Source organism: Pelecanus crispus, chromosome 9, assembly GCF_030463565.1.
Source record: "Pelecanus crispus isolate bPelCri1 chromosome 9, bPelCri1.pri, whole genome shotgun sequence".
NCBI classification, from domain to species: Eukaryota; Metazoa; Chordata; class Aves; order Pelecaniformes; family Pelecanidae; genus Pelecanus; species Pelecanus crispus.
This window is the reverse complement of record NC_134651.1, coordinates 39,558,470-39,586,027: the sequence shown is the minus strand read 5'-3', so window position 1 is coordinate 39,586,027 and position 27,558 is coordinate 39,558,470. Positions and strand designations below refer to the sequence as shown.

General features: G+C 57.4%; 1 protein-coding gene across 1 annotated transcript; it reads left to right on the top strand.

Annotated features, from left to right (window-relative positions):
- Window positions 1-1,379: 1,379 nt before the first annotated feature.
- RALGDS (ral guanine nucleotide dissociation stimulator) lies at window positions 1,380-26,901 on the top strand. The gene is made up of 18 exons (XM_075715947.1): window positions 1,380-1,562; window positions 19,367-19,477; window positions 20,059-20,252; window positions 20,645-20,719; window positions 20,907-21,100; window positions 21,500-21,621; window positions 21,774-21,989; window positions 22,120-22,223; window positions 22,584-22,668; window positions 23,376-23,453; window positions 23,541-23,627; window positions 24,702-24,734; window positions 24,975-25,096; window positions 25,251-25,346; window positions 25,512-25,713; window positions 25,942-26,301; window positions 26,423-26,537; window positions 26,726-26,901. The coding sequence occupies exons 1-18, from the start codon at window positions 1,380-1,382 to the stop codon at window positions 26,899-26,901; spliced, it is 2,553 nt and encodes an 850-aa protein (XP_075572062.1).
- The last annotated feature ends 657 nt before the right edge of the window (window positions 26,902-27,558 follow it).

Here is a 27,558-nt window from a genome sequence, read left to right as displayed (position 1 = left end):
AGCCATTTAAAGCGGGATCTGCAGTCCTGCTGTCCCCCAGGCCCATTTCTCTTTCCCCGAGTCCCAGCTGGGTGAAGTGCAGGTGCCCTGGTCCCTGCTCCCCGCTTTGCCTGCACATCAGGGGCCTGGCACGGCGAAGGGGTCAGACCCTGCTCCCGGCACCGACTCGCTGCGGGGCCTCGGTCGCATCCCCTCCTCTCCCCAAGCACCGACTCGCTGCAGGGCCTCGGTCGCATCCCCTCCTCTCCCCCGAGCACCGACTCGCCGCGGGGCCTCGGTCGCATCCCCTCCTCTCCCCCGAGCACCGACTCGCCGCGGGGCCTCGGTCGCATCCCCTCCTCTCCCCCGAGCACCGACTCGCCGCGGGGCCTCGGTCGCATCCCCTCATCTCCCCTGGGCACCGACTTGCCGCGGGGCCTCGGTCGCATCCCCTCATCTCCCCCGGGCACCGACTCGGTCGCATCCCCTCATCTCCCCAGGCACCGACTCGCCGCGGGGCCTCGGTCGCATCCCCTCATCTCCCCCGGGGACGGTGCCCGCCGCCCCCACGGCAGCTGTGACCACGTCACCCCGTCAAGTCCAGCTGTGGAGAGCGAAGGGCCAGGCAGCGCTCCGAACGCACACGCGGCACTGTTGGCAGCGGGCTGAGCTCATGTGATGAGATAAAACTTGTCTGTTCGGACAAAAACACGTGCTGTTAATATTCATGCACTTGAATTTAACACCTTTTGTTGTTGGGTTTTGGGTGGTGGCGCGTGAAGCCGGGACTGGGCGCTGGGCGCACACCTGGCGATGGGAGGATCCTCTGCAGAGCCGCTGCCGCCCCGCCTCGTTAAACCCCCGGTGCTCACCCCTTCCCCATCCCGGTGCCCCCCGGAGCTTCGCTCCTGGCAGCTGCGGGGCCCCGCAGCTCGCTCCTCGCTTTTTTTTTTTTTTTTTTGGGAGGGGCCTCGGGGGTTTTTCATAGCTCGGCCGCCTCCCGCGGCTCCGTGCCCCGTCCCCCCGTCCCCTCCCGCGGCGGGGCCGGGCCATGCCGAGCCGGGCCGGCCCCCGGGGCGGGCTGAGAGGCTGCGGCTGGAAATCCAGTGCCTGGTTTTGCAGCCTCGCCCGGCCCCGCGGTGACATCAGGGCTGCTCGGCGGCGGGGGCGGCTGCGGGCTCCCGGCGCCTGCCCCGCTGCTGCGGGCGCTCCCGCCCCGCTCCGCCGCCTCCCGACCCCCGCCGCACCGGGCCCCCGCGGCTTCTCCCTGCCGGGCGGCGGCTCCGCACCGGCCTTTTCCCTCGGCACGCACGCTTTTCCCGGACATCCATCCCTCCGTCCGTCCCTCCTCCTCCAGCCCGGGGGCTCCCGGCGGCGCTGGGGATGCGGCGGCCCTGCCCATGGTGAGCCGCCGGCGCGCCCCGCCGCGCCATGCCGCCGCGCCCGCCCCCGAGAGCATGTTCGAGGGCTGCCGGCGGGCGCGGAGCCTCTGGGGCGGCGTGAGGCTGGAGGTGGCCGGCGAGAGCAGCCCCGTGGTGCTGCACAGCTTCACCCAGCTCGACCCCGACCTGCCGCCGCTGGAGGTGAGCGCGGGGGCGGCGGTGGGTGCGGGCCTCGCTGCTGCCATGAGGTTTTGGGGGGGGTCCCTCTCTAGTTTGGGGTTCTCCGCCTCGCTGGCAGCCTGGGAGAAGCCGGCCCGGAGTTTGGTTAAGGGGGTGGCTGTGGGCAGCCTGCTAGGCGTTCTGCTGTTTCATTTTATTTAATAAACGGCCGCCCCGGCTTGGGTTTTTTTGCCGTGGGTCTCCGTGCCATCGGCTGTGGCAGGCAGGCTGCCAGGCTCTCTGCTGGGAGAAGCCGCGGAACCGGGGAAAGGGGGTAGATTGCTAAAACCGGGGGCTTTTAATATTTCATTTGAGACTTTGGCTGCTGGAGGCAGGAGGCTGCTCGGATCTGAAGCTGCTTGCAAAGGCTTCGGGCTTGTCCAAACCACAAAAGCATCTTCTGGGAAGGTTATGGGTATCGGGAGGACTTTGCTGGAGGATGCGAAATATTTGTGCTGCTTCGGATTCGACCTCGGGCGGTTCAGAGTCAGACCGGTCCCTTGGAGGTCTCGGCCCGAGTGGTTTGTTGATGGCAGTTGGGCGTAGAGGCACCCAAAATAATCTGAGTCAGAGCTGCGCCTTTCGGCACAGATGATGGATGATCGTCTTTCGGAGTGCCAGGAATGTCATTGATTCCGAGCAAATGGTGCTTTAGGAGCAGCTCAGCTGGAGGAAGGTTTTGGCCTTCAGAGGTGCTGCTTTCACGGCAGCGTCCGAGCCCTGCGGGCTGGCCTGCGTGGCGTGCTGGCGGTGCAGGGGTTAATACCAGCAAGGGTCAGCAAGTCTGCCTTTGCTGGGATTTAGAGCCAGCTGCAGATGTGCTTCCCAGCTCTGGATGCTTCCCGCTGGAGCGGGGGGGCGGCGGAGGCGGGGAGAATCACCACTAAAAACCTTCGGAGTTACTGTGCAGATATCCGGGGAGGGCAGCCAGCGTTTCGGGGGGTGAAGGCTGCTTCTCCCAGCCCTACACCCATAACCTGCGATGGAAGGTCGTGGTCAGCCACGGATGGGAAGGGATTATCTCAGGCTCCGGCTGTATCGGTTCACCTCTGGCCTGGTGGCAGGAGCTCATCGGCTCTGCCGAGAGTTCATGAAAGCTCCATCCAGCTTTTTTTTCCCCCTTTCCCCTCCCTGTTTCTCTCTCCTGGGGGTGGGCGTACTGACATTGTTTGGAGTACATCATCTGGTTCGTGTTATGCCTGGCAGGAAGTCCAGCCTCTCCGGCCCTCCGCGCTGGGGAGGCCGAGGGGCCGCGCTTTTGGCAGGGAGAGCAAGAGGAGCGGGGAGGAAAAGAGGGGATGATGCAGCGTGCTGCTCCTTACCCCAGGGGAGAGGCTGCCTGGCATGCGTGAGCCCCCGCGTATCCCAACCGGAGAAGGCTCCGGAGCTCGGGAGAGGGTTTGGCAGCATCTCGGGCGATGGGGCTGCAAAGGAGAAGTCACTGGGGCTGAGGGAGGCTTTGCATGGCCCCCGCTGGCCCTGAGCAAGGCCCCGCTCACCTGGGCACAGCGCAGAGAGACGCCTGCCCACCAGACCTCCTCCGAGGTCGTCTTTGCCCAGATTTCTGCTCCGGGCTGTACGTGGGTCCATGGTGCGTAATGGTCAGAGCGCAGTCCTGGCATCTGATTGCTTGGGCTTTCCTCCCAGCCCTGAGCAACTTGCAGACAAATTCCTCCTTTCTCTGTACCATCCGTTTGCAAGTGATGGTAAGAAAAGGGGCATCCCAGAGTGGTGCACGGTGACCCGCTGCCTCCCGAGAAGCTCGGAGATGCTGGGAGAGCTGCTAACTTCTGCTGGGTTCCCGTGCGAGGGCCTCCACGTTGCTCACTAAGCTGTGCCGGGTGCGTTGCGCCTGCCAGCATTACAGTGCACGACTGGGGAAAGGGAAAAAAAAATAAGAGTGTCAGTGTTGTGACAACTGTCCCAGCAGCAGCCTGGTGTGGTTATAATCCTCGGGTAGAGTTAGTCTGCAAGATGCACACTGGGAGGAGGAGGCAGATTATTTGAATAACAAAACCCCCCAGAGACCTTCAGTGTTTTGCTAACCCCCGTTAATCGCCCCGCAGCGCTGCTGCCGGTCCCCAGGTCCGCGGTAGGAGCCTGGGGCTGCCGCCTCCGCCAAAGGGAGCTGTGCTTCCCGGGCTTGGCGTGTCCCCTGCGTGGGGACAGAGCTGGTTTCGGTGGAGCTGTGCCAACTTATGGGGCGGATAGTCCGGTCCCACAGGGAATAGAGGATCCCTGGAAAGCTGCTGGGCAGGTTGTGGGGAATGCGGATCTTGTTTTCCGCTCCTCGGCTGAGCCCCCGCGGATGTCGGCAGGGCAGACCTTTGCCTGTATCCCGCAGCAACGGCATCGATCACCCAGGCATCGCTCTGAGGTCCTGCTCGAGGTTTCACGGCTACATGTTGCCAAATGTTCTCGCCGTGATTTTTAACCACAGGGAATGGAAAATTTAAACTGACTGTCTCAAGCGAGGGATCGACAGAGCGGCTTTGCAGGCCTTTTCCTTTGACCTTTCCAGTTCCAATCCATCCCAAATCGGCAGCAAGTGTCAATCCTTCCTGTCCAGTGGCAGCCACAAAGTGAATTTGGTGGCCCTCCTCCTGGTCCTTGCTGGACAAGCCTGCCCTAAACACGTCTGCAGCTGACACAGACTGAGACTCTCACGAGGATGACATTGCCAAACCTCTAGACAAGTGGCTGGGCTGACGCATATCAAAACAGCTTGTGTCCTTGCTATTCTGGCTCTATTTGTTTTCTGAACAATCAGATTTTCAGTTGCTAAACACATCCTCAAAAACTTGAATTGCTCAGCCCAGATGCCTTGGAGGTCAGTGCTTGTTCTTTACAGCCGGGAAGGAGGGGCAAAGATATCTCTTAAAAGCCATTTTCTTTTAGCTTCCTATGGTGCTTTTGGAAAAGAGGATCCTTTTCTCCCAGCCTGTTCTCCTCCCCCAGGCACAACCTGATATGCCCCTTGCAATTTGCCAGATGAACATCATCTGTTGGTGTTTCTGGGCTGTACCACCTTCTTGGGTACCTTCTGGCTCCCTTCCAGAAGGGTTTGGAGCTGGCGGTGAAGCCGGGAGCAGGCTGAGATGCTGATTGTTGGTGGCTGCTGTAGGATGGGAATAACAGAGGTGGGAGGGATTTTTTTTATTATTATTTGATATGGTGAGAGAGAAGCTGGAGAGAGCTTTCTAAATGTGTTTGTATAAGGTTCACGTTACTGGGAGGCTGCCGTGCCATGTTTCCATAAGGGTGGGAAACCCTCCGGTACTGGGATCTCGCTGAGGTTTTAGTGGATTTAGTACCTGCAGGCTGTTTATCCGCAGGCTGGGTGGGCAACCCCCCAGGCACCCCCGCGCCCCGGCTTCGCTCCCGGGGCTCCCTGCAATGGGGCAGGCAGGAGGTCCTGTGCTGCGGCTCGGGGTGCTCCGGGCCCCCCAGATCACACCGTTGCTCCGCTACAGCCGTCTGTTTTCTAGCTGTCGAGGTGGGATTACTGGGCAGGGGCAACTACGTGTGGTCTCGGAGGATTTCCATGCTTCCGTGTGCCCGGCTTTGGGGTGGGATGAGCAAAAAGAGCGTCAGGCCAGCTGTGCCTGCAGGGATGGGTCTCGCTCGGCCAGCACCACCATTTCGGAGCTGGGGGGGTTGGCTGTGACCACCTCACAGTTAGGGCCAGAGCACGGCCTGGGTTTGGGGCCGCCTGAGTTGGTCCGGCCATAGGAAGGGCTTTACCACTAGCAGCTCCTCCATCACCCTTTCTGGCTCTCTAAGTGCCAGCCGCTCTGTCCCCGAGGGACGTGTAATTGAAGGAGCAGAGAGCTCATTTAGGTCACTCTAGACCACATTTAAAGGCTGGGTATCCCCCGCTTGTACTTTCTCTAACGCCGTCATCTCCAGGGCTGCCTAGTGACGGCCTTTGAAGCGGATGTGTTCCTTTTATTTAAATACATACTTGCAACGGGGCTGTTTCAGTTCTCAAGTATTTCTTCATCTCCCACGGACCCAGCAAGAGGGGAGAAAAAAATGTCGTTGCTAAGGAGCGGGATTTGGATACAAAGCTGGCCGAGCTGCTGGCGGGGGGCCCGGGGGGCTCCAGCGCAGCTCGTGGCGGGTCAGAGTTTGTGCATTGCTTTGGTGGGGCGGCACCTGCAGGGTCTGGATGGGGGGGGGGGGTCGGGATTTGAAGCATCACTTGGGCCTTGGGGAGAAAGAGTTGAGTTGTAGGACTCATACTCTCCATAGATTAACCTGTTCATCCTGCGCTGTTAGTGTGTGTGGTGCTGGGTTAGACCCAACAGCAGCATCCTCGCCCTGTCCAAAATGTCTGTCCTTTGCTGCGGGGCTCTGTGGGACCTTCATTTGCAGCAAGAAGCGTCTGTAGGCTGAGAGGTGAGGCCAGCATGAGGGCTCTTACGAGGAGGAACTTGGTGCTCGGGGAGACCTGTTAAGCATCGCACTGAAACCGTATCGCAGCCTCCGGCTGGAGCGTGCCTGCCTGGGAGAATGCAGCAGGGGAAGAACTGAGCTGTTCGGCTGCTTCAGTCGTTGGTTTGTGTCGTTCCTGGCCCCACGTGAGGACTCACCCGCGCGTCGCAGCAGCCCCAGCCCGCCTGGCGCGGGGAGCTCCAATAAAGATGCGTTTGGACTTTGCTCCCGAGTCATTAGGGAAAGGGAGCGCTGAGCTCCGGCATGGAGGAATCCCAGCCGCTCCCCGGGAGCTCTGCCGCGCAGGTCGGCCGCCCAAATGGAGACGCGGGGAGGGGATCGGAGCAGGGGCAGAGGTGCAGGGGTGCTGCACGGCGAGCCTGCTCTGAGCGCGCTGCGGGCTAGCGCGGGAGCGGGTTTGCTCGCATATGTAAGCTGGTGTTTGCAGAAGGGCTTTTGTGGATGGGCCTTTTGTTCTCTTAACACCGGGGAACAGCTCTCCCAGAGGCAACAGGAAAGTCCTTTCCTAAATCTCTGCGTGGGCCATGCCGTCACGTGGGCTGCAGGGAGCAAACGCTGGTCTCCTCCAGTGCAACGAAGTGGCAGCTCCGCAGCACCTAAAACCTCTGTCTCTCTCCATGTGATTGTGCTCGTTTTGTTTTACGATGTTATGCAAATAGTCTCTAAAGTCTTTGGTTACGTTCCCGGGGCTGCGTTGGTACAGCTTCTTACAGGGCAGAGCTTTTGCGTTAGGTAACCGCCGCGAGTTTCTCTCTAACATACCTGAGGGTCAGGAGTTACGTGGCAGCTAAATGTCAGTGGCGATTAAGCGCATGCAGAGAGAGGCACATGCGTGGCCCGTTTCACTTGCACAGCATGACAGCAGCGAGTTTGTTTTCATTACACAGTTGGATTTCGACGAGCCCTGCTGCCAAAACCACGCTGGGACGGGGAAGGGCCCCTTCCCGCTCCACACATGGGGAGCTGGGTGCCCGTGCGACGGGGCGGGCACGGCTGCCTGGCGAGCCCCGGGGTCGGCGGAGGCAGGAGGGAGATGGCTCCGGCTGCCAGGCACCAGCCGAGTCCTCGGAGCTGACGGGGGAGGAAAAAAGTTGGTTTGATTTGCAAACAGAGCAGATTGGGGAGGAAACTCATCGGAGGCAACTTCATCTGGAATGCTGAGGCATTATTTTTAGAGCGGCTTTTCTTTCTGCTAACCACACTTCAACAAACAGCAGCTGAGCTGAGGGCCTGTGTGGAAACCTGCTTTTCAAAGGGCTCGCTACCTGTCTTACCAGAACTTTTCATGTGATGGAGCAAAACCACGCAGCCTTTCCCAGCTCTTTGCAGTGGTTGGGTCTCCATGGAGACTCGCAAGCTGAGAGCCTGCGCTAGGCTCCGTGCTCGAGCCAGCGTTTTCGTTTGTGAAATGATGTGTTTGGTTTGGGTTGGCTTTTTAGAGTTGGAACTAACTTCAGGAAACCACCATTTAGCCAAGCTGGGCAAAGCGAAGCACGTTGCCCGAGACTGGCAGGGCAAAAACTCAGCTGTGGGAAGCAAACAAGGATGCCAAAGTGCAGACCTGCGTGTGGTTGGGGGGTTCGGGACCTCACCTTCCAGTTTAGGCCAAAACCCCAGGGATTTTGTTGAAAGACACTTGGCTAAAAGCAGCGGCCTGCTGCCGGCGAGGTCTGGCTCCGTGCATCGGAGCAGCAGCAGAGCCGCTGAGCTGCGGGAGCTGGGACATGGGGGGGTGTGAACTGGGGCTGATGGCGTCACCCCCCTTCCTCCCACGCTGCGACCCCGACGATCGCTGCAGACTTTTCAGAGCGAGGCTCGTGCTTGGTTTGGTTTATCATCTTAAAGCAGCCCGGCTTTTCTCCCAGCATTGCTGTTTGTTTGCTTTTGATTATTTTTTTTTTTTTTTTAATGGATATTTGGTCCCAGCTGCAGCTCTGCTGGGCAGGACCCCTTGGCTGGATCCCCGTGCTGAGCAATGCGGCGGCGGCGGTGCCCGTCGCTGTGATTACTGGGTTTCTAGACAATGTGGTTTACTAGATGCAGTCGCGGTTGCGACAGCAAGAACTGGCATTAAGACGGGCCAGGCTGGTCCCTCCCTCGCAGCGCGCTGGGGGTGACTCAGAGCGTAGCTATGGCTCACGCCAGTGTCATAACAAACACTTATTCCCTGAGGTGCTTCTTCGGGTGGGGGGTATCCCACAAACTCCATCTCTCCCCATCCTCATTCCCATGGATTTCAGCGTGTTCCTCAGCAAAACTCCGCTCTGGGAGCATGGGGCTGTTTGAGGTTTGACCTGTCTTAGTCCAGGCATCGTCAAAGGAAAGGAGGCAGGGAAGGAAGGCGGGCACCTCTGCCCTCTTAGCACTGAGGCTGTCCCATGGTTGTTGTTCACATCAGCTTTTTGGGTATCCCGGGGTTCGTCCCCCAAAATCATTTTAAACGGGAGGGTGAGCTGCAGGGATGCTCAGCTGTGCCTGGTAATCCCAGGGGATGAGCGGGGCAGGGTGGCAGGAACAGACGAGTCAGGGTGGGAGCGTGCCTGTACTGGCTCGCCAGAGTGCCGTGGCCAGGAGGAACAGGCTTACTTGTGCGGTGTTTTACCTGCCGTGAAAGAGCTCTAGTAACGTGAGGGAATGCTCGCCTGCAAATGCCTGCAGTGACCCAGCGCCGGGTTGAAATCCCGATGCCTGGTGTCCCCGAGCAGACGCAGGTGTGCTGCTGCAGACGCCGGTACTCCTTCGTCATCAGCCATCGCTGGGAAAGGGCCGTGTCTTAAGCAGCGGGAGAAAATGTAGTCCCAAAAGTCTGTGCTGAATCGGGGTAGGTGGGAAAGTGGAGCAACCCTGCGTGAAGCTGCCTGCTCTCTCCCTGCTGCCCCCGGGGGTTTGGCTAGCAGCTGGCGGAGGGTTGGCTGCCGGCAGGTCCCGTCTGGCTGATGCTCGGCCAGGGTCCACGGCAGGACCTGCACCCACAAGTGCAGGGCTGAGGGTCCGGGGAGGGAATTCATCCCACCATCCATGCCCCTGCCTGGACACCCGCGTTCCTCGTGCCGCAGCCGCTCTCCACCCTCCAGATGCGCAGGATCTGGCACACCCAGCGCTCCGGGCAGGGCCCGGGTCCAAACCTCGCTGCTTGGGCTCCCAGTGTGCATGTTCAGGCACTTGACAGCAGCTGGATTTTTTTTTTATTGGATTTTTTTTTTTTTTTGAGCTGTTTTCTCCCCAAAGGTGCCAATTAAACTTAAGCTCTCAGTTGCTTCAGCTGTGGAAATCAGACTTAGTTGACTGGGCGTCCTGATTGCAGGCCCCCCAGGTGTCGGCTTGTTGACTCCTGCCTCTGTACCTGCTTATGTAGCACCTACTGCCTCGTTGACACCTATTTAAGTAGTGCTCTCAAGGTGAGATTTTCTTGATTACAAAGCAAAAGTGCTTGCTCTTCCCCCTTCCAGCTTCCCACAGGCACCCCAGGGAGGGGAACCAGGTAGGAGAGGACTATCCAAGAGAAAAACCTCTCCCGGATCAGCCCGCAGCAGCCCTTCCCCGGCGCGAAGGGGATGGCCTGAGATCCGCAGCTGGGATGCGGTGGGACACGCCGGGGCTGCGGGTGTCAGGAGGAGGCTGGGACGAGATGGGCTCAGCCCGGACCTCCACGCAGGGCGGCCCGGGAAGCTCGCCGGCAGCAAATGGAGGTGTCCTACGTCATCCCGGCCGGGGTGGGAGTCGGGCGCGAGGGGCACGGCCGGAGAACAAAGGCTCGCATTTATTCCTCCCGTCCTTTCACCAGCAGCCCCTTGCTGCCTCCCTGCACTGGATTGTTCCTGCATTTTCTCTGCCTCAGCTGTTTACTGGGTCACCCCGATGCAGAGACGCACACAAAGAGCGAGCCGTCCGGCGAGGACGTCCCTGCACCACCGGCACCACGAGCCCCTCTCCGGCCCCGAGGAGCACAGTGGCGACATTGAACCGGGCTGGGAGGGCACCCGAGCCTGCCCTGCTCCGGGGTCAGGGTGGACCGGGGGCATCCGGAGCCCGCCAGGCATCCTCCTGCGCAGGCTGGGGCGATGGGATTTTGGGGAGGGGTCTCAAGAAGTCTGGGCTTGTCGGCTTTGCCCACGCTTCAGTTGCGCCAACTTTAATGGAGGGAATGTAAGTTGATGTAAGGCAGTGTAAACACATGGGTGGACACATTAATTTCACGAGGGCTTGTTTTGGTTCAGTTTATCTAAGCTAAGGATGTGTCTGAGCTAAATCGAAATTACCTTGTTCAAATTGAAACAAAGGGTGATGGCACAGTTACCGTAAGCCAGACAGAGCTGTGGCTTTTGGACAGCCTCCAATTTGTCCATCCCAATCTGCGCACCTTCAAAATCACAGAAGGACAGGACTTCGCGCTCTTTTTCCCTCCGCAAGCTACAGCAGGTGGATTACTGCATAGGCAGTCATTTACAGCTGCTCAGGAATGGGGTGCGGTGAAACTCCCTGGGAATGTTGGTGTGGGGCCGGTGGGATGGTTCAGCGTGGCATGGGGGGCAGAAAGCTGCTTCCTGGGTCTGGGCTGATGTTTTATGCCTGGCAGCTGCTGGAGCCGTCACCGTTGCGTTGCCCTTTCTGCATATCCCGTGTGCCTTGCTCGTGCCGCAGGCGTGTGCCCAGCTGCGATCTTCATTCATGCGGGTCAGGGACATGCTGGGATCAAGGGGGAGGTTTAACAAAAGAAGCTGGTTTTAGAGCAGCTAATACTTCTTAAAATTAAATTTTTGGCTGTCCGGACTGGCATATGGGCTACAAGCTGAGAGCAGGAGAATTATTCAAGGCTTCGTGTCTCTGAGAATGTGAAGACTTTTGGGATAGATGCACTCACTAGCTTGTAAATGCTGATGCACGCAAGGGACAAGCATCACGCTGGGGCTGCAACAGCGAACGAATCTGTGTCTTCTGGTTAACATGTGTTAAGACATGACTGACATTTCAGGAATGAGCATGCCAGTGGGTTTCAAGGTACGTCAGCTCCGAATGCCAACCTAATCACCATCCCTTTCCAAATACATATGGCAGTTCTTGCTGCCGCAGAAATAACGTACTTGGTGCAAAAGGGCCCTGTTCAGCAGTGGAATCAATAGAGTAACATTAGATCAGGCTTGAACTGTAATCTCTTCTGGACGCACACCCTGTTTTTCTTCGCATTTGAACAAGGCATTGTAGAGCTGTCATGTTGCATGTGACTTACAGGTGCTGCTGTGCACACACCAGAAAATAATCTGGTTTTGAACTTGTTTCTGTTAAGTTTTTTGCAGATTTTTCTGTTCCATCTTGGTGAAATACAGACCTCTGTTCTGAGCTGAAATGACTTACTGTGAACCACTCAATCTTTATTTACCCTTACAGAGCAATACGTATTAATTTTTTTTTTTATACACCAGTTGTCAGCAGTCATGTCGTTCTGGTTTCACTTCCAGCGATTGCCCTCCGGGCTCTAGGTGAGTTTGTAGCGGAGCAGTTGCTCTGTAAGCGAAGGCCAGCTGTGTCCCTCGTATGCAAGCCTGACTCTGCGTAGGCGTTGGCGCTGAGCGTGGATGCTGCCAAAACGCACGCCGAAGCGATCACGAACACAGAGCGAAGGACTGTGGAGCAAGAGCTAGAACTGCTGTGTCGGCGGGATCTTTTTTCCATCCACTTAGAGAGGAAGCAAAACCTGCTGCACTCAGTTTTCTTCTAACCTTCAGCAGCCTGCAAAGGGAGCCCTTCCAGGCACGTCCCCTGGTAGGAAACCCGAGGGAAGCCCTGCTTTGGTGGTGTTCTCACATAGGATGCAAATATCTAGGTAGAGGTGGTCTTCATATACTCCCGGGTGTAGGAAACACAGGATTTGGAGTTAAGCAGTCATCTCTGGCTCTGCAAGTTGCAGGCGGAGTTTGCTTTTCCCTGGGGAGTCCCCCTGGCAAGGCTGATCCCCCAGCACCTGCATCACCCCCTGCATCAGGGGGCCTGATCCTCCCCCTTGGAGGCCGGGGGCGATGGAGTGGACGTGGAGCGTCTTCGCGGATCTTTGACTCTTGATTTCCAGACTGTAAAAAGAGGGACAAAGTTTCTGCATGTGGGAAGGCTCTTAGTTTTCTTTGAAAGCAAAACAAAAGCAAATGGGGGAGGAATCCTGTGTATCTGCTCTGTCTCGTTCTGGACCTGAGCGCTGAGCTCCTAATCCTCGCTCCAGCCACTGACTCACTGTGTGCGAGTCACAAGATGCCTTTGTAACCGATCCACCAGCCACTGCTTTCTCTTCTTCCTAAGCCATGAGGGTGGAGAAGGCTGCCTTTGAATATTGTCTCTAACCCCCTGGGTTGCAGACGCAGGATCAGACCTGCCGTCAGTCTCGGGCAGCCCCGGACCCCGAGGGAGGAGGTATAAAATCCCCACAAGAAAAGGGTACAGGGTGATGTGCCGCCCTCCTTCTGCCCCGTCCTGGTGCCTGGGAGCGCATGGCCCGGGGCTGTTCCCCGTGGGTGCTGGCTGCAGCTTTCCCTGCTGAAACACCTGAAGCAGAGCGAAAGCAGAGCTAATGGTGTCAGGAGAGCCCAGCTGCAGAGCCCAGCGGCTGATGGGGTGAGAACAGGCTCTCAGCTGTCGCCACTGTCTTGGTGTCCTGGCAAAAACACCCCCTTTTCACAGTGGGTTTAAGTTTAGCTTCTGGCCCTTTTTCTCTTCTTTTCCTGTTTCTCCCCTTGTTGTTATTTTTTTAATGGGCTGTTGGAATCGGTCCTGGTCTGAGGCAGCTCTGAGCAGGCAGGAAGGAAGGCAGAGAGCATCAAAAACCCAAAGGAAGCATGTCCATCTGCCTGACATCTCTGCCCAGGGAGCAGCGCCCAGGGCAGGGGCTGGGGACAGCCGAGCGGTGGCGGGGGACTCGAGCTCCATCAGCAGCAATGGGAACATGGCTCGGGGAGAACGGAGACGGCAGGAGATCGACCTGCCCATGGCTGGCGAAAACCACTGTACCCCAGTGCCACCACGGTCATTGCTGGGATTGTGTTTGGGAGCAGGAGTGCTCCTGACCCAAAGCACGTGCCGTGGGTCACCGGGGTAGGCAGCTGCCAGCACGGGGCACATTCCCTTTCCCCGAACGCGGAGGATATTTGGCAGCTTCCTTGCCAGGTTGGGGTAGTTTCTGTAGCCTTCCTGAGCGCGGCTGGGGGAAGGAAACTGCTGATGAGTGTGAGGAGTGGACGGGACAACCCCGACCAGCAGAGCCATGGGGGAACATTCACCGCAGGGCTTTTTGCCTGGAAGTCCCCATGAGGAAGGGTGTTGTGCTGCGTGCACTTATTTTGGATGGGTAGGACAGAGGGTACTTCTGCTTTTGCAGTCTTTCTTTGGTTCACGGAACTGCAGTTGTTTCCTTTCACTAGATGGGGGTGGCTTTTTTCCTATTTCCTTTTACATAATGTCATATGCTTCGGTTTACATAAGAGGCCCCAAAAGTTGCCGCTGTTCGTTGCATGAGTTCAGGATTTGCTCCCAGGAGTGAAACGAAAGTTAACTCGGGGCTCGTGTCAAGCGTGGAGGACACAGTCCTTGGTGGAGCAGGTTTCTTTCATTTCTGGAAAGGCCCATGTCCCGTTGCTGGTGGGAAGGTCTTATTCTGAGAAGGGACTGGGGATTGTAAAGACCAAAGCCCCACTTTCTGTTTCTGGCTTTACCAGCTTTCATCAAGTCCTTTCGAACTTGTGCAAACGTGGAGGTTCAACAAGAAACTCTTGGTGATGTCTCTGAGGCTCAGCTTTGCCTTTTCTTGTCTCTCCAGCCACCGAGACTGTTCATTCCCAGCCGGCACAGGTTCCTGGCTTGGGGATGTGCCATGGGCAGGGTTGGCATCTGCATCTCTCTTGTGGCTGGTCACAGCAGTCCTTGGAAATCATGGTGCAAAGAAGCTCTCGGTGCTGTGTTATACCTGCCAGTGGAAGAGGCGTTTCGTGTAGCCCAGCTGAAAGGGAACAGAGTAACATGAACATCTTGATCTTTAAACCAGCTGTTGTCCAGGGAACATTGGTAAAAGCACTTTAAGCAGTTTTGCCTCTTCCATGTGTGCTGAAATTAATACCTTTTTCCAATAACAGTTCATTATTTTGTGTCTTTGGAGGCCAGTGTGCTAACCCAGGGGCACGTGGGACCAGAGCTCTTAAGACCTGGTAATTGTTGGATAATTGTCTGTGTGTAACATGCAGGGATGCTGTCACGCTCACGCTTAATCCTGTGCTTTGCTCCTGTCTTACTAAAACCACCTTTGTGACTGATCTCAAACACTTTCTAAAATGCAGATCCCTAGCCAATATTTTGCTTTGCTGTTTGGCTTTTGCGTTTTCCCCTCCCTTCAGCCGATGAGAAGAGGCGAAGGCAGATTCCCTGCTGCTCTCTGCCTGGCTCCTGCGAGGGTCCCTCACACCACAGCCCTTCCTCCAGGCTCGCAAACCTTGGCTACGTCTTAGAACTCATTATTAAACCTCCGTGTGAAGACGTGGGGTTCGACGCTGTGCCGTGTACTAGAACATTCACCAGAGAGTAGAAGAGTTTATTGCACGGAGCAGGAATTCCTCCCCGGTGTAGTCACAAAGGCTTTGAACTATCGGTGAGGAGCTCATTGCTCACACAGCCTGGGGCTATCTGCAGTTGGAAGAGGCGGTCTCTAAAAGCAGGCAAGCCATCTGGTGCGGACCTCCAGTTTCATATTTCAGGGGATGAACTCCTGCAGAGTTCACTCACGGCTGCTTTTGCAAAAGCCTCCAACTCTGCAGAATTGGGCGTCTGATACCCCTAAGTTAAACATGTGGTTTTTCCTTGTGCCCCTCCATTGAGAGGCCTTTTTCCTGCTGTTTGGAGAGGAGTAGGATTGCACACTGAGCTGGAGAAATCATGGTCAAATGTTCATTTTCTGTGTCTTCCCTTCTTTTGGTGCCCAATTTGAAATACATTGGATCTCACTTTCTGGGGTGCCGAGTCCCTTCCGTATGAGTTTGGTGGAAGGTGCAAATGCCATAACCATCAGCGTGCTCAAAGCTAGTGCTTTCGTAGAAAAGCTTTGCTGAATCTTGTTGCAGCCATTTAAAGCACTGTCTGGGCCTGTTGGCCACGTCTCTTCTAGCAACGCGACGCAAGTCAGCGGAAGGGATGTTCACCTGTATCTCTGCCGCAGTGCGGTGCTCAGTTACTTAGGCTGAACCGATGGTGCGGGAGGGTTTGCACATGGGTGCTGGGCTGTGGTTGTGCTAGCTGAGGCCCAGCTCGTGTTCCCTTCTGCTATGAGGGGCAGAAACTCCAGCAGATGTGTAGGGCAGGCAACGGGGAGCAGTAGCTGTTGCAGCAATATGTACCAGCGCTTGTCTGTCAAAGCTCTTTTGAGACCATTTTCATAGAATCATAGAATATCTCAAATTGGAAGGGACCTATAAGGATCATCGAGCCCTACTTCCAAGAGGGAGTCGTTCATCTTTGGTTGAAGATGTTCATCTTTGATTGACTCGTTGGAAGTCCTGGAGGGAACTAGTGTGAGTGCCAGGCTTAGGATTGCAGAATTCTCGGTGGCCAGCACGTATGTGAGCCACAGTTCAAGGTTTTGCGTCTCTCCCAACCCTGCTTCTGCCTCGTGTCTCCTCATCTGCGAAGGGAGAAACGTGCATTTGGTGCAGGTGTTGGAGTGGGACTTCACTGGCTCCGTCCTGCTGCTGCTTTTTGCTTCGTTGGTTTTTAACCAACATGCGCGGAATGCACAATCAGCATCTTGGAGAAGCAGTGGTAGGAAAGAGGAAGCTCATGCAGAATATAAATAGCCAAATTTTAAAATGTACCAGTGTAGCAGCTTGCCTGGCTCTTGGCATGAGCCTGGCTGAAGACCACTGGGAAGCTGTGTACTGGTTTCAAAGGGGGAACTTTGGGGAATATTGCACAAGTCAGCGAGAAAAAAAATGAATGAACTGACAGTCTTGAATATAGGAACTGAAATTTGCTTTTACGCACGTCAAAATTGGGTGTATCCTCTGCACGTGACACGAAATACAGAGTGAAACCCCTGCACAGTTATGGCAATACTTTCCACTGTAGTTGCACAGAGGCTGCCAATGATTCATGGATTGATCCTGGGACGTTTTGTCCTCCCATATGATTTGATTTCTATATTAATTTAATTGTATCTCAACAAGCACCTCATTTTTCTTGATATTTGTGTCCGGGGTTTACAGCTGCCCAGCCCAATCTGTTTTCTGAGTCTGGTACAGGAGTCTGGTCCTGCTGGACCCAGAGCTTTCCTCCAGCCCAAAGACAGCATAACTGGAAGATACGCAGGGTAGGGCTGATCTGCAAGTTGGGTGATAAAGACTGGGAGAGCTGATGTGAAGCACCGTTGGTAGTGATCCCCCTTCTCTGTTACTGCCCCTTGATTTGTGCACCCAAGAGGCATCTACTGCTGTCGCTTCTGGAGGACAGCACGTATGTGTGCGCACCAGGGTCTGGTGGTCTCCATGGACAAGCTGTTCCTGCAGCTTTTCTTCCTTTTTGTTGGAAACGGCATCTAGAGGTGGAAGAAGGACGACTCTGCTGACCTGGGTAGCATCACTGCAGGTGGCTGATCTAGAGTGGACGTGGGGCTTTAGCAGTGCCGGCAGCTCTCTCCTGGGGTTGTGCCGGTGCCCCTGATTCCCAGCGATGGTGACTCTGCTTGTGGGGTTGGGGGGCACTCACCTGGCACAGGAGCACCTCATTCCTGTGAGCTTTTAGTGGAGAGATGGAGAGGTGATGGGGGAGAAGCCCAGCTTGCTTGGCTGCCGGTGGCCTTAGCTGCGTACCGTAGAATCATAGAATCATAGAATCGTTTAGGTTGGAAAAGACCTTTAAGATCATCTAGTCCAACCATTAACCTACACTACCAAGTCTACTCTAAGCCAATCAAGGGTAGACTAGACTAAACCGTGTCCCGAAGTGCCACATCTACCTGTTTTTTGAACACTTCCAGGGATGGTGACTCCACCAGCTCACCTTCTCCTCGCTGGCACGCTTTAATGGCTTCGTCTTCCTCACGCCAGGGCCAATGTCATGGGTGGCCGCTCTGGCGGGGCTCCCAGCGTGGACGTGACACTGCAGAGGAGCGGGGAGTCAGGGTGGGCTCAGAAGCTTGTTCGTGCCCCTCTTGGTGTTCAGGCTGGGTGGTGCGAACCATTGGGGCTGGGGCTGCCAGCCTGCCCGGGCCGGCAAAGCTGGGGGGAAGCTGGGCTCGGATCTGTGCCACCCGCAGCAGCCAGCCTCGTCAGCCTGGGGGATTTATCGAGGCAGGAGGAAGATGGATTTTCATGTCACGCTGTCTAGGAGGGCGCAGGGTACGCCATGCTGGTGAGCGAGAGCCTTTTCCATTCTTGGAAATTCAGACCTTTTTATACCGGAACATAAATTTATGCTGTAATTTATCCCAGAGCATAGAACAAGAGGGGGACTAACACAGGTGTCCAGGAGGACGTCTGTCTGTCCGCTGCCTTCTGCAGGTGCTGTCAGGGTTGGTCTGGAAGCCAGTGAATCCTGGGAGAGACTTCTGATGTTCACAGCACAGCTGAGGTTAGGAGCCTCTCATCCCCTCGAGCTTCAGCAAACCAAACCTCTTGATAGTCTGGCATGAAGTGAGAGAAGAGCAGGTTCAGCAGAAAGCGAGGAAGAAGTCCGATAACCCTGCCCAGGGGGATTTTCTGTCCTCATTCATTACAACCATGAATGAGAGGCTTTTTAAAGTTTTCCCCCTGCTCTTTGAGCTGGCTGTGGTTCCCTGCTTTAATTCCTTGCTAATAACAAGCACTTGAGTTGAGCAAGGTGTGATGACAGCGCAGTGACCGCTGCTGTAATGGTGGTTAAAGAGCATGTTAGGTGCACGTCCGATACGTCAGCTCAGGGTCACGTTCGGCACTTTCTGCTCGGTGTCTCTCGAGATGTGCGGCATCGTCTGAGGCTGGGGCCCTGGGTACGGCTGTTCTCATGTTCACGGGGAGCGATTTGGGAGGAGGACTTTTTGCAGGGAGCAGCAAGCGCTCCTGGGGCTCCATCCCGGGTTGCCCCATGGCAGCTTCCAGCTTCCTCCCTGGCAAGCCCTGCATTTTTGCCATTACTCGGGGTTTTTTGTACTCCTGAGAGGCAGATTGCAGGGAAAGCCGCGGGCTGGCTCTGGCTGGCAGTGTGATACGCAGGGAGGACTTCTCCCCGAGCCCCTGCACCCCAGCGTGTGGTCACCTCCCCCTGCTAACCGGCTTACCGCTTTCAGGCATTTTCCCCATCTGCTGAGCAGTGGGTTTTGCCGCGTGGTACACCGTGTCCCGCCATTTGGCATGGGACACGGAGGGCGGGAGAGATCCCTGCGGTGTTTAAAAGGATCTGGATAAATCCTCTTAAGAAAGGTGCTGACTCAGCAGAGGGTGGTGAGAGAGGAGGAGGAGGAGGAGGGAACCAAATTGTCCTTGTGGGGACGGAGCCGCCGCCGAGTCCCACGCTGGCACATGGGGCTGGGGATGCTGGGGCAGGTGCGTGCCTGGGGACCTGCCCCAAGAAGCATCCCCTCTTTCCTTGCCGAATTTTAGGTGGTCTCCATCTCCCCAGAGCAGAAACGTGAGCCTCATAGCTGGGTCAGGCTGTGGCCCGGAGGTGCCTGTCCCCAGGGGTGCAGGGACCTGTCCCAGCTGTGCCCGAGCCCACCCTGGTGCCACTCCCTGGTGTTTCCTCCAGCTTTGAGCTCCCCCCTTGAGTTTCTGCCTTGTGTGCGTGGCCAGCGCTGCGGAAGCTCGTGGGCTGCTTGGTTTCACGGTTATTATTTATTACCGAAGGTGCGCCGAGGTGCTCAGTTCCCACAGGGGCAGATTACTGAGATTACGGTCAGACCAAGTGGCAGTGTCACCTTATGGGAAAGGCAAAGGCTTGGGGAGGGGGACGCAGCCGGGGCTGGGTCCGAAAGTGTGCTGCCACCCCCCCCCCCCACTGCCTGGTGAGGGGTCCCCGCTCTGCCCGGCACCTGGCACTGGTGCAGCCTCAGTTTGCAGAAGGGCTGAGATGCAGAGGCAGGGGACATGGAGCAGACCGAGAGCAACTTCCTAAAGTCTTGCCTCTGCCTGTGTGCAGGCTCAGGTGGGCCCAGGGTTAAGCTGGCCAGGAGGGCTGGTGTCGCCCGGTTTGCATTTCTGAGCAGGCGAGGGAGACTCTTGCCGCCTGCCGGCTGTTGCCTTTGGCTTGCTGAGATGCCTCGTACGAGCCCGCAAGAGCATCTCTGCCACGCTTCACCCTCCTTATCTCACGGTGTATCTTGTCCTCCCGTGCAGAGCTCCACCCAGGAGATCGGAGAAGAGCTGGAGGATGGTGTGATCTACAGCATATCGCTCCGGAAAGTGCAGCTCCATCACACAGCCAACAAAGGGCAGCGATGGCTGGGGGTAAGCTGGGGGCTCCGCCAGCCTCCTCCCACGGGGTGTTTTCAGATGTTTCTCTGCCAGAGACATGGTGACCAGATGTCAGGGCTTGGCAGGGTCGAGACCAGCCCATGTCCTGCCCTGTTCTTGCTCATCCGTGCACTCCTGTCCAGGGGGCTCTTTCCGAGCCTTGTCTGGGAATTATGTATTTATTTGGGAGCGGGGTGTGGGAGCACCCGCTGCCCTCTGCCCTGCAGCAAGGGGCACGGGGGAAACAATCTGAAGGCCCATTTTGCAAAATAGGGGAACCCTGATTTGCACCTAGATGTTGGCAACCTAGATGTTGGCAACCTAGATGTTGGCAACCAATCCCTTTCCTGGGATTTCCCAAATGCTCAAGTCTTCTCAGCTGAGTTGCTGGTATTTGGTGTTGGACAAGACCCGGCTTCCCTTTCCCCAGGCCCATCACGAGAGCCCCAGACACTGTAGGGTGGCCGTGGTCTCAGGCTAGACCCAAAAGCAGCTTGCGAAGTTGGTGGGACCGCATTGTGCTTGAACGTGTCTGCCTTCATCCAGCCCACTGACTTGTACTCTTGCCCCGGCAGTTTGAGAATGAGTCGGCCTTAAACCTCTACGAGACGTGTAAGGTGCGGACAATAAAAGCTGGGACCTTGGAGAAGCTGGTGGAGTACCTGGTCTCAGCCTTCAAGGGCAATGACTCCACCTATGTCACCATCTTCCTGTGCACTTACCGGGCCTTTGCCACCACCAAGCAAGTGCTGGACCTACTGCTTAACAGGTGAGGCTGCCCTGAGCCCCGAAACGCAGCTGGGGGTGGCCGGTGTCTGAGCCCTCTTGGCCAGGAGAGCCCCAGAATCTTCTGCTGCCATGCCTTGGAGGGCTGATGGGCTTCTCCCAACCCCATCAGCATGAAAGTTTTGGGGCAGGGCAGGGAGGACATGACTACCCAGTGAGCTGGAGCCCTTCCAGCTGGTTCCCTGCTGCGAGGCGGCCAGTGCTTCCCTCTCCCCATAACGCAGGGGCTGTGGCGGAGTAGGGGGAGCAGGGCAGTGCATGAGAGGTTCATCCCAACCCCCTGGCAGAACTGGGGGTGATGTGGAGGGAGAAGAGGCAGCCCTGAGACACAGCTGAGTCCAGGATGCTCACTGCCTCCTCGCTGTGCCCCACCAGGTACGGCAAACTCCATGTGCAGGCGAATGGGGACCATGCCAGGCACGCTGTGGATGAGAGGATGGAGCTGAAGAAGTAAGTCTGACTCTGCTGTGGGTGAACAAGATGGGTGGCTCTGGTGATAGCTCTTTGGCTCTCGTACAAAGGCACGCATTGTCCCAGGGGTGCTCCTGGTGCCTGGGGCTCACAGGGGGGTGCACACAGGTTTCTCCTGGCACCCAGTTCTCACACCGGTTTGCCTGTATTTCCCCCCTCCCTGCAGCACTATCTCCTCCATCCTGGGTGCCTGGCTGGACCAATACTCGGAGGACTTCCGCAAGCCCCCGGACTTCGCCTGCCTCAAGCAGCTCATCTCCTACGTGTGCCACAACATCCCCGGCTCGGACCTGGAGCGCCGAGCCCGCATCCTGCTGGCCCAGTTCCAGCAGCAAGAGCAGAGCGAGTCCGAGGCAGAAGGTGGGGTCCTTTCCCGGCTTGTGGGGGGTCCTTTGGGGCTGCAGGTGGAGAGAGTGCTACTGGTTGGCATCGAGGGTCTCCAAAACCTTGGGTCTTGCCACGTGGCTGAACCGCCATAAAGCCTGCCTGCGTTTACGTGGAGGCATACTGGGAAGCTAATCCAACTGCACCAGAAGTGGGATTTCTAAAGGGGATTAGCTAATCTGCCTTTAATCCTCTGCAGACACTTGCATCCAAGTTTAAAATGACTCCTTTTATCTGAGCCTCGTTTCTCGAGGCGTGAAGCCAGATGGGAATTAAGAGCCTGGGAGGAGGGATGTGGGTGTCCGCAGGGGGCTGGCATGGGTCGGCGTGGGCCCCGGCTCGCAGCGGTGCTCAGCTTCGCGCCGTCTCTCACAGCTGTGGACCATGGCGGCTGCACCTTCCAGCTGGTGGAGGAGAACGGGGTCGGGGATGGGAAGCCGGATTTCCTCTCCTTCTCCCCAGAGATGGTGGCAGAACAGTTCACGCTGATGGATGCTGTGAGTATTCATTCAACAGCCAGGTCGCTGGTGCTCTGCCCGTCTACTGCCTGCTGCTCTGGGCACAGGCCTGGCTCTTCCACCTCTTCCTCCTGGCCTGTTCCCTTCCCAGGAACCCCAAAGAGACCCATCTCCATCCCTGTATCTTCCAGGAGCTGTTTAAGAAAGTGGTGCCTTACCACTGCCTGGGCTGCATCTGGTCCCAGCGAGACAAGAAGGGCAAAGAGCACCTGGCTCCCACCATCCGTGCCACGGTCTCGCAGTTCAATAGCGTGGCCAACTGTGTCATTGCCACGTGTCTCGGAGACCGGTCCCTGAAGCCGCAGCAGAGGGCTAAAGTGGTGGAGCGGTGGATTGAAGTGGCTCGGGTAGGACAGCTCGCCATCCCGCTCACCTCCCACCTCGGCCCAAGGGCTGAAGTTTTACTGTGTGCGAATCCCAGCACATCCCTGGGCTTTCTTTAACACTGAGTCCTGTCATCTCCTTGTCTGTCCCCAGGAGTGCCGCATCCTGAAGAACTTCTCCTCCCTCCGAGCCATCCTCTCGGCTCTGCAGTGCAATGCCATTCACCGGCTGAAGAAGACCTGGGATGAAGTCCTACGGTAAGCGGTGCCTGCTGGGCTCCTGCGGCCGTGGGTGGGTTTTAAGGGGGAGGTTGTGCTGTGGCTGTGGCCCTTGAATGTGTAGGTGGGATCATCTCAGCTCCAGCATCACCTCTTGGAGTGTGCCCAAAACCCAGGGATGAGCGTAAGGTGTCAGGGACCTAAGGAGGGTGAGGAAATAAAAGCACCATCAATCACCTCCTCCTCCTTTCCACCCGAAACACCCTGGAATTGCCCCCAAACAGCAAGGCCCTGCTAGAGCTGTGAGCATTGCGGGGGTCCAGCAGGTGAGCAGAAGAAAGCCCAAGAAGGAGACCCCAGGGTGGCATTGCTGACTTCCCCCCATTTCTCTCTGAGCAGGGAGAGCTTCCGCACTTTCCACGAGCTCTCCGAGATCTTCTCCGATGAGAACAACCACTCGCTGAGCCGGGAGCTTCTCATCAAGGTATGGGGAAGCGGCACCCGCGTCGCCCTGTCTCTGGCAGGGAGCTCGGGCTGATGCTGGCAGAAGTTTCCACGGTGGTTCAGCCACCAGGCTAAAGCCCTGGCAGTGCTGCCGGGGTTGCAGGCGCGGGTGCAGGCAGGGCCTGCTGAGTCTGAGGAGCAGGCAGGGGTTTTGGACCAGGCTGGGCTTTCTGCTTCTCCCAAAAGTCGTCATTGCTTGAAGCTTGCAGAGCAATTCAGTAAGCAGAGATAAGCAGTGGGATAGGATCCAGTGCACCAGGCGACGGCTTCTCCCCAGAGGCTGCTGCATTTTAACAGCCCGGTGCAAAGTCCTCTTGATTTCAGGTGGGGTTTTAGGGTTTGTGAAAGGCTGCAGCAAAAATGTCCTCCCTCCCCGTGGAGCCTCTCTGCAGCTTCCCAGCCTAGCTCCAGTCTGGGGGCTGAGAGGACACAAAATGCAAAGGGGAACAAAACATCCCATTGAGGAGCTATTTATACAGAGCTGGAAATGGGAGCAGCAGTTTCTATTCACTAAGCCTTTCCTCCCTGTGAGCCACGAAAAAGCTCAGCTGTGGTTTCCTCCTCTTCCCCTCATCCCTCTCTCCCTCTACAAGGAAAGTTGTACCGATAAAAGCAGGGGTGAATTCTAGCTCATCTATTAGCGCAGTTTCCCACCTGTGCTGATCCCCACCTCTCCCCACCATCCAGGAGGGCACGTCCAAATTTGCCACCTTGGAGATCAACCCAAAGAGGGCTCAGAAGCGGCAGCAGCAGCAGCGAGAGATGGTGAGTCTGGCACGGCTGCCCCCGTGCCCCCGTCCCCAGCGGCTGCCCGGGCTGGTCCCAGCTCTGATCACCCCGCTGTCCCCGCAGGGCGTGATGCAGGGCACCATTCCCTACCTTGGCACCTTCCTCACGGACCTGGTGATGCTCGACACCGCCATGAAGGATTTCCTGGACGTATGTACCTCCTCTGTCTCTATCCTCTCCTTCCGCCACACAGCCGCCCCAGAGCCTGGGCTGATAAATGGAGGGCTGGTCCCCCACGCGTCCTATATGGGACACTGCACCCTCTGCATCCTATATCCGACATAGCATCTTCTGCATCCTATATCCAACGTTGCACCCTCTGCATCCTATATCCAATGTTGCACCCTGTGCGTCCTATATCTGACTGTCATGGTTTAGCCCCCCTATATCTGACGTAGCACCCTGTGCATCCTATATCTGACTGTCATGGTTTAGCCCCAGCCAGCAACTAAGCACCACTCGCTCACTCCCCCTACCCCAATGGGATGGGGGAGAGAATCGGAAGAGTAAGAGTGAGAAAGAAACACTCCTGGGTTGAGATAAGAACAGTTTAATAATTGAAATAAAGTAAAATAGTAGTAGTAGTAGTAATAATAACAATTTAATAATAACAGTAATAATGATATACAAAGCAAGTGATGCACAATGCAATTGCTCACCACCTGCCAACCGATACCCAGCCAGTTCCCGAGCAGCGATCGCTGCTCCCCGGCCAACCCCCCCCCAGTTTCTATACTGAGCATGACATCACATGGTATGGACTAGCCCTTGGGCCAGTTTGGATCAACTATCCTGGCTGTGCCCCCTCCCAGTTCTTTGTGCGCCTGGCAGAGCATGGGAAGCTGAAAAGTCCTTGACTAGCATAAGCAGTACTCAGCAACAACTAAACCATCAGTGTGTTATCAACATTCTTCTCAAACTAAATCCAAAACAGAGCACTATGCCAGCTACTAGGAAGAAAATTAACTCTATCCCAGCTGAAACCAGGACACCAACGTTGCACGCTGCACATCCATCTGTGTTGTCTGATATCCGATGTTGCGCGCTGCGCATCCATCTCTGTCAGCCCGTGGAAAAGGGCCGCTCTCACGCTGCCCCTCGGCAGGGACGCCCGCACTGCAGTGGCAGCGAGCCGGGGGGAGGGAGGGATGGGAGCAATTTCTTTCTGCCTGCTCCACACTGACATTCAGCTCTTTTTTTTTTTTTTTTTTTTTTTCTTCCCAGGGTGGTCTGATCAACTTTGAGAAGAGAAGGAAGGTGAGAGCTTTACCCTGGCAGCAGCACAGCAGGGTGGAGGGAGGAGGCTGACTTGGTGCAAGCCCAGGCTGTGCCAGTCACTTTGAGTTGATCCCTCTCCTTTTTTGCTGTTGTGTTCTTCATTTTTGGGGAGAGGGGTTCTGGTCCTTTGTTTCTGTCTCCGTGTGTGGGGCTGGGCTGTTTGTGGAGGAGGCTGGGGCTGGCAAACAGATCTGGTCTCACCGCCTCCGTTTGCTCCAGGAGTTCGAAGTCATCGCCCAGATCAAGCTGCTGCAGTCAGCCTGCAACAACTACAGCTTCACACAGGAGGATCAGTTCGTGGACTGGTTCCACAGCCTGGAGCGGCTCAGCGAGGCCGAGAGGTGAGCACGAGTGGAGGCCGGGGCCGGGGGGTCCCACCGCACGTCTCCAGCTGCCCTGAGCTCCACTCCCTGCTCTGCCTCCCTTGCCCGGCCAGCAGGGAGCTTGCCGCGGCCGTGGCAGCGCAGAGAGCTCAAACCCTCTCTCCCTTCCCAGCTACGGGCTGTCCTGTGAGATTGAGCCACTGTCAGAGTCAGCCAGCAACACGTTGAAGGCGAAGAAAAACACGGGCATCATCAAGCGATGGAGCGAGTGAGTCTGGTCGTCCCCGGCGGGATGCAGGGTGGAGGCGGTGGCCAGCGCAGGGCAACTCCGGCTGAGGATTGCTGGGCACCGGGCTGGGGTGGCCGCCGTCCTGCCAGCCAAACGCACCCTCACTCGGCTCAATTCTCACCTGCCCCGCGTCTCTCCTGGCAGCCGGCAGCCGCCGAGCACCGAGCCCTGCGCCAGCGGCAGCTCCCACTCGAAATCCTTCGACCAGCTCAAGTGCGGGCAGTACCTGTGCAGTGGGGACGCCACCGACTCCGTGAGCGTCACCTCCGCCGGCTCCAGCAGCTCCGACGTGGAGGAGATCAACATCAGCTTCATCCCCGAGTCCCCCGACTGCCAGGAGAAGAAGGTACGGGGCAGCTCGCGGGGTCCGGGCCTCCGGAGGCAGGTGCGGCCATCGTGCGGGGGCTGCCCCACCTCTGCCCCGGCGCTGGGGCGGGGGGAATGGGTGGGGGTCCCGGGGGCTGTTTCTGACCCGCCGGGGCTAAGGAGGCCCCTGCCCTTTGCTGCTCCGGCAGCGTGGCAGGGCTCTCGTGCCTCCGGCGGCTGTAGTCGTGTCGGTCCCCCATTGTCGCAGGTCAGTGAGATCCCTCTGGCCTCCCTCCCCCAGCGCTGGTACGCCCCGTCTGTGGCCGACGGAGAAGCTAAAACCACTGTGTCCTCCGCATCCCCTCTCCTCCCTGCCCTCCAGTTCTGGGAATCCACCTCCCTTTCCTCCCTGGACACATCGGGCATCGGCTCAGGCTCCAGCAGTGCCTCGTCCTCTTCCGTCTCCTCCACGCCGGTGACGGCCTCCCGCACCCACAAGCGCTCGGTCTCCGGCATCTCCAGCTACTCCTCCCTCTCGCTGCCCCTCTACAATCAGCAGGTCGACGACTGCTGCATCATCCGCGTCAGCCTGGCTGTGGACAACGGCAACATGTACAAGAGCATCCTGGTCAGTACAGGGCACCCGCGGCGACGCCGCACGTGGGCATGGCCCGTTTTGGGAGGAGACGGTGGTGGGAGGTTTTGCAGCGTTTTGCACCCCCCGGGTTAATAACACTCTGTGCTCACAGGTGACGAGCCAGGATAAGACCCCGGTCGTTATTCGCAAAGCCATGGCCAAACACAACTTGGATGGGGACCGGCCTGAAGACTACGAGCTCGTTCAGATCATCTCAGAGGAGAGAGGTGTGTGCTGGGGTGTGGGGGGCTTTCCTGGGGGCTGCGTCGCCGGCCGGCCATGCAGCCCTGCAGCCTGGGCAGCACCGGGTCAGGGCTGGGCTGGGAGGTGACAGCAAGAGGGGTCCCAGCACCCGGGAACAACTCTCAGCCCCACTCCAGGCCCCTGACTGACCCCCATCCTTGGTCACTTCCAGAGCTGAAGATCCCTGACAACGCCAACGTCTTCTACGCCATGAACTCTGCGGCCAACTACGACTTCGTGCTCAAGAAGCGGGGCTTCTCCAAGGGGGTGAAGATCAAGCACGGCTCCAGCTCCACCCTGCCCAGGATGAAGCAGAAAGGCCTGAAGATCGCCAAAGGCATCTTCTAGCCTCAGCCCCACTGCCACCCATCACCGACGGGGCCTTGGGGGCAGGCTGCTCTGAGCCCGGCCCCGGGCAGCCCTTGTGCCGCCCGGCACGGCGAGAGGAGCGACCCTCACCCGCGGGGGACGGCCGTGCGTCCCCCTGCCGCACCGAGAGCTGGGGCGCTTTGGCAACCAGTGTCGGCCTCCGCCTCTCTGTGCACAAGCTCCCGTGTCAATCAGGTCTTTTTTTTCTACACAGGAAGGCAGCAAGGGGGATAGCTCTTTTTTTTTCCCCTCTTTTTTTTTTTTTTTTTTTTAACCTTCCACGGTGCGACACTAGTCCAGCTGCCGGCCAGCCCAGAGCTGGAGCCCGCCTCTGCCGTAGGTGCCTTGTGTCCGAGCGAGCCGGGGAGCGGTGACTCGCAGAGGGGCCATTTGCAAGGAGCAGAGCACGAGCCGTCACCCCGGGGCTGCGAAACCTCCCACGTGGTGGGCTGCTCTCCTTCCCAGCTTTCCTGGCATCGTTTTACCTCCACGTCCTTCCTTCCCCGGGATAACTGGCATTGCCACCGCCACGCATCTCTGCCTGTCCTTCCCTTGGGAGAAGCCACGGACACACCGGGCTGGGAGGCGAGGTGGAGAGGTCAGAGCCCCGTGGAAAAGGGCTGTGTCCGTGCTGCG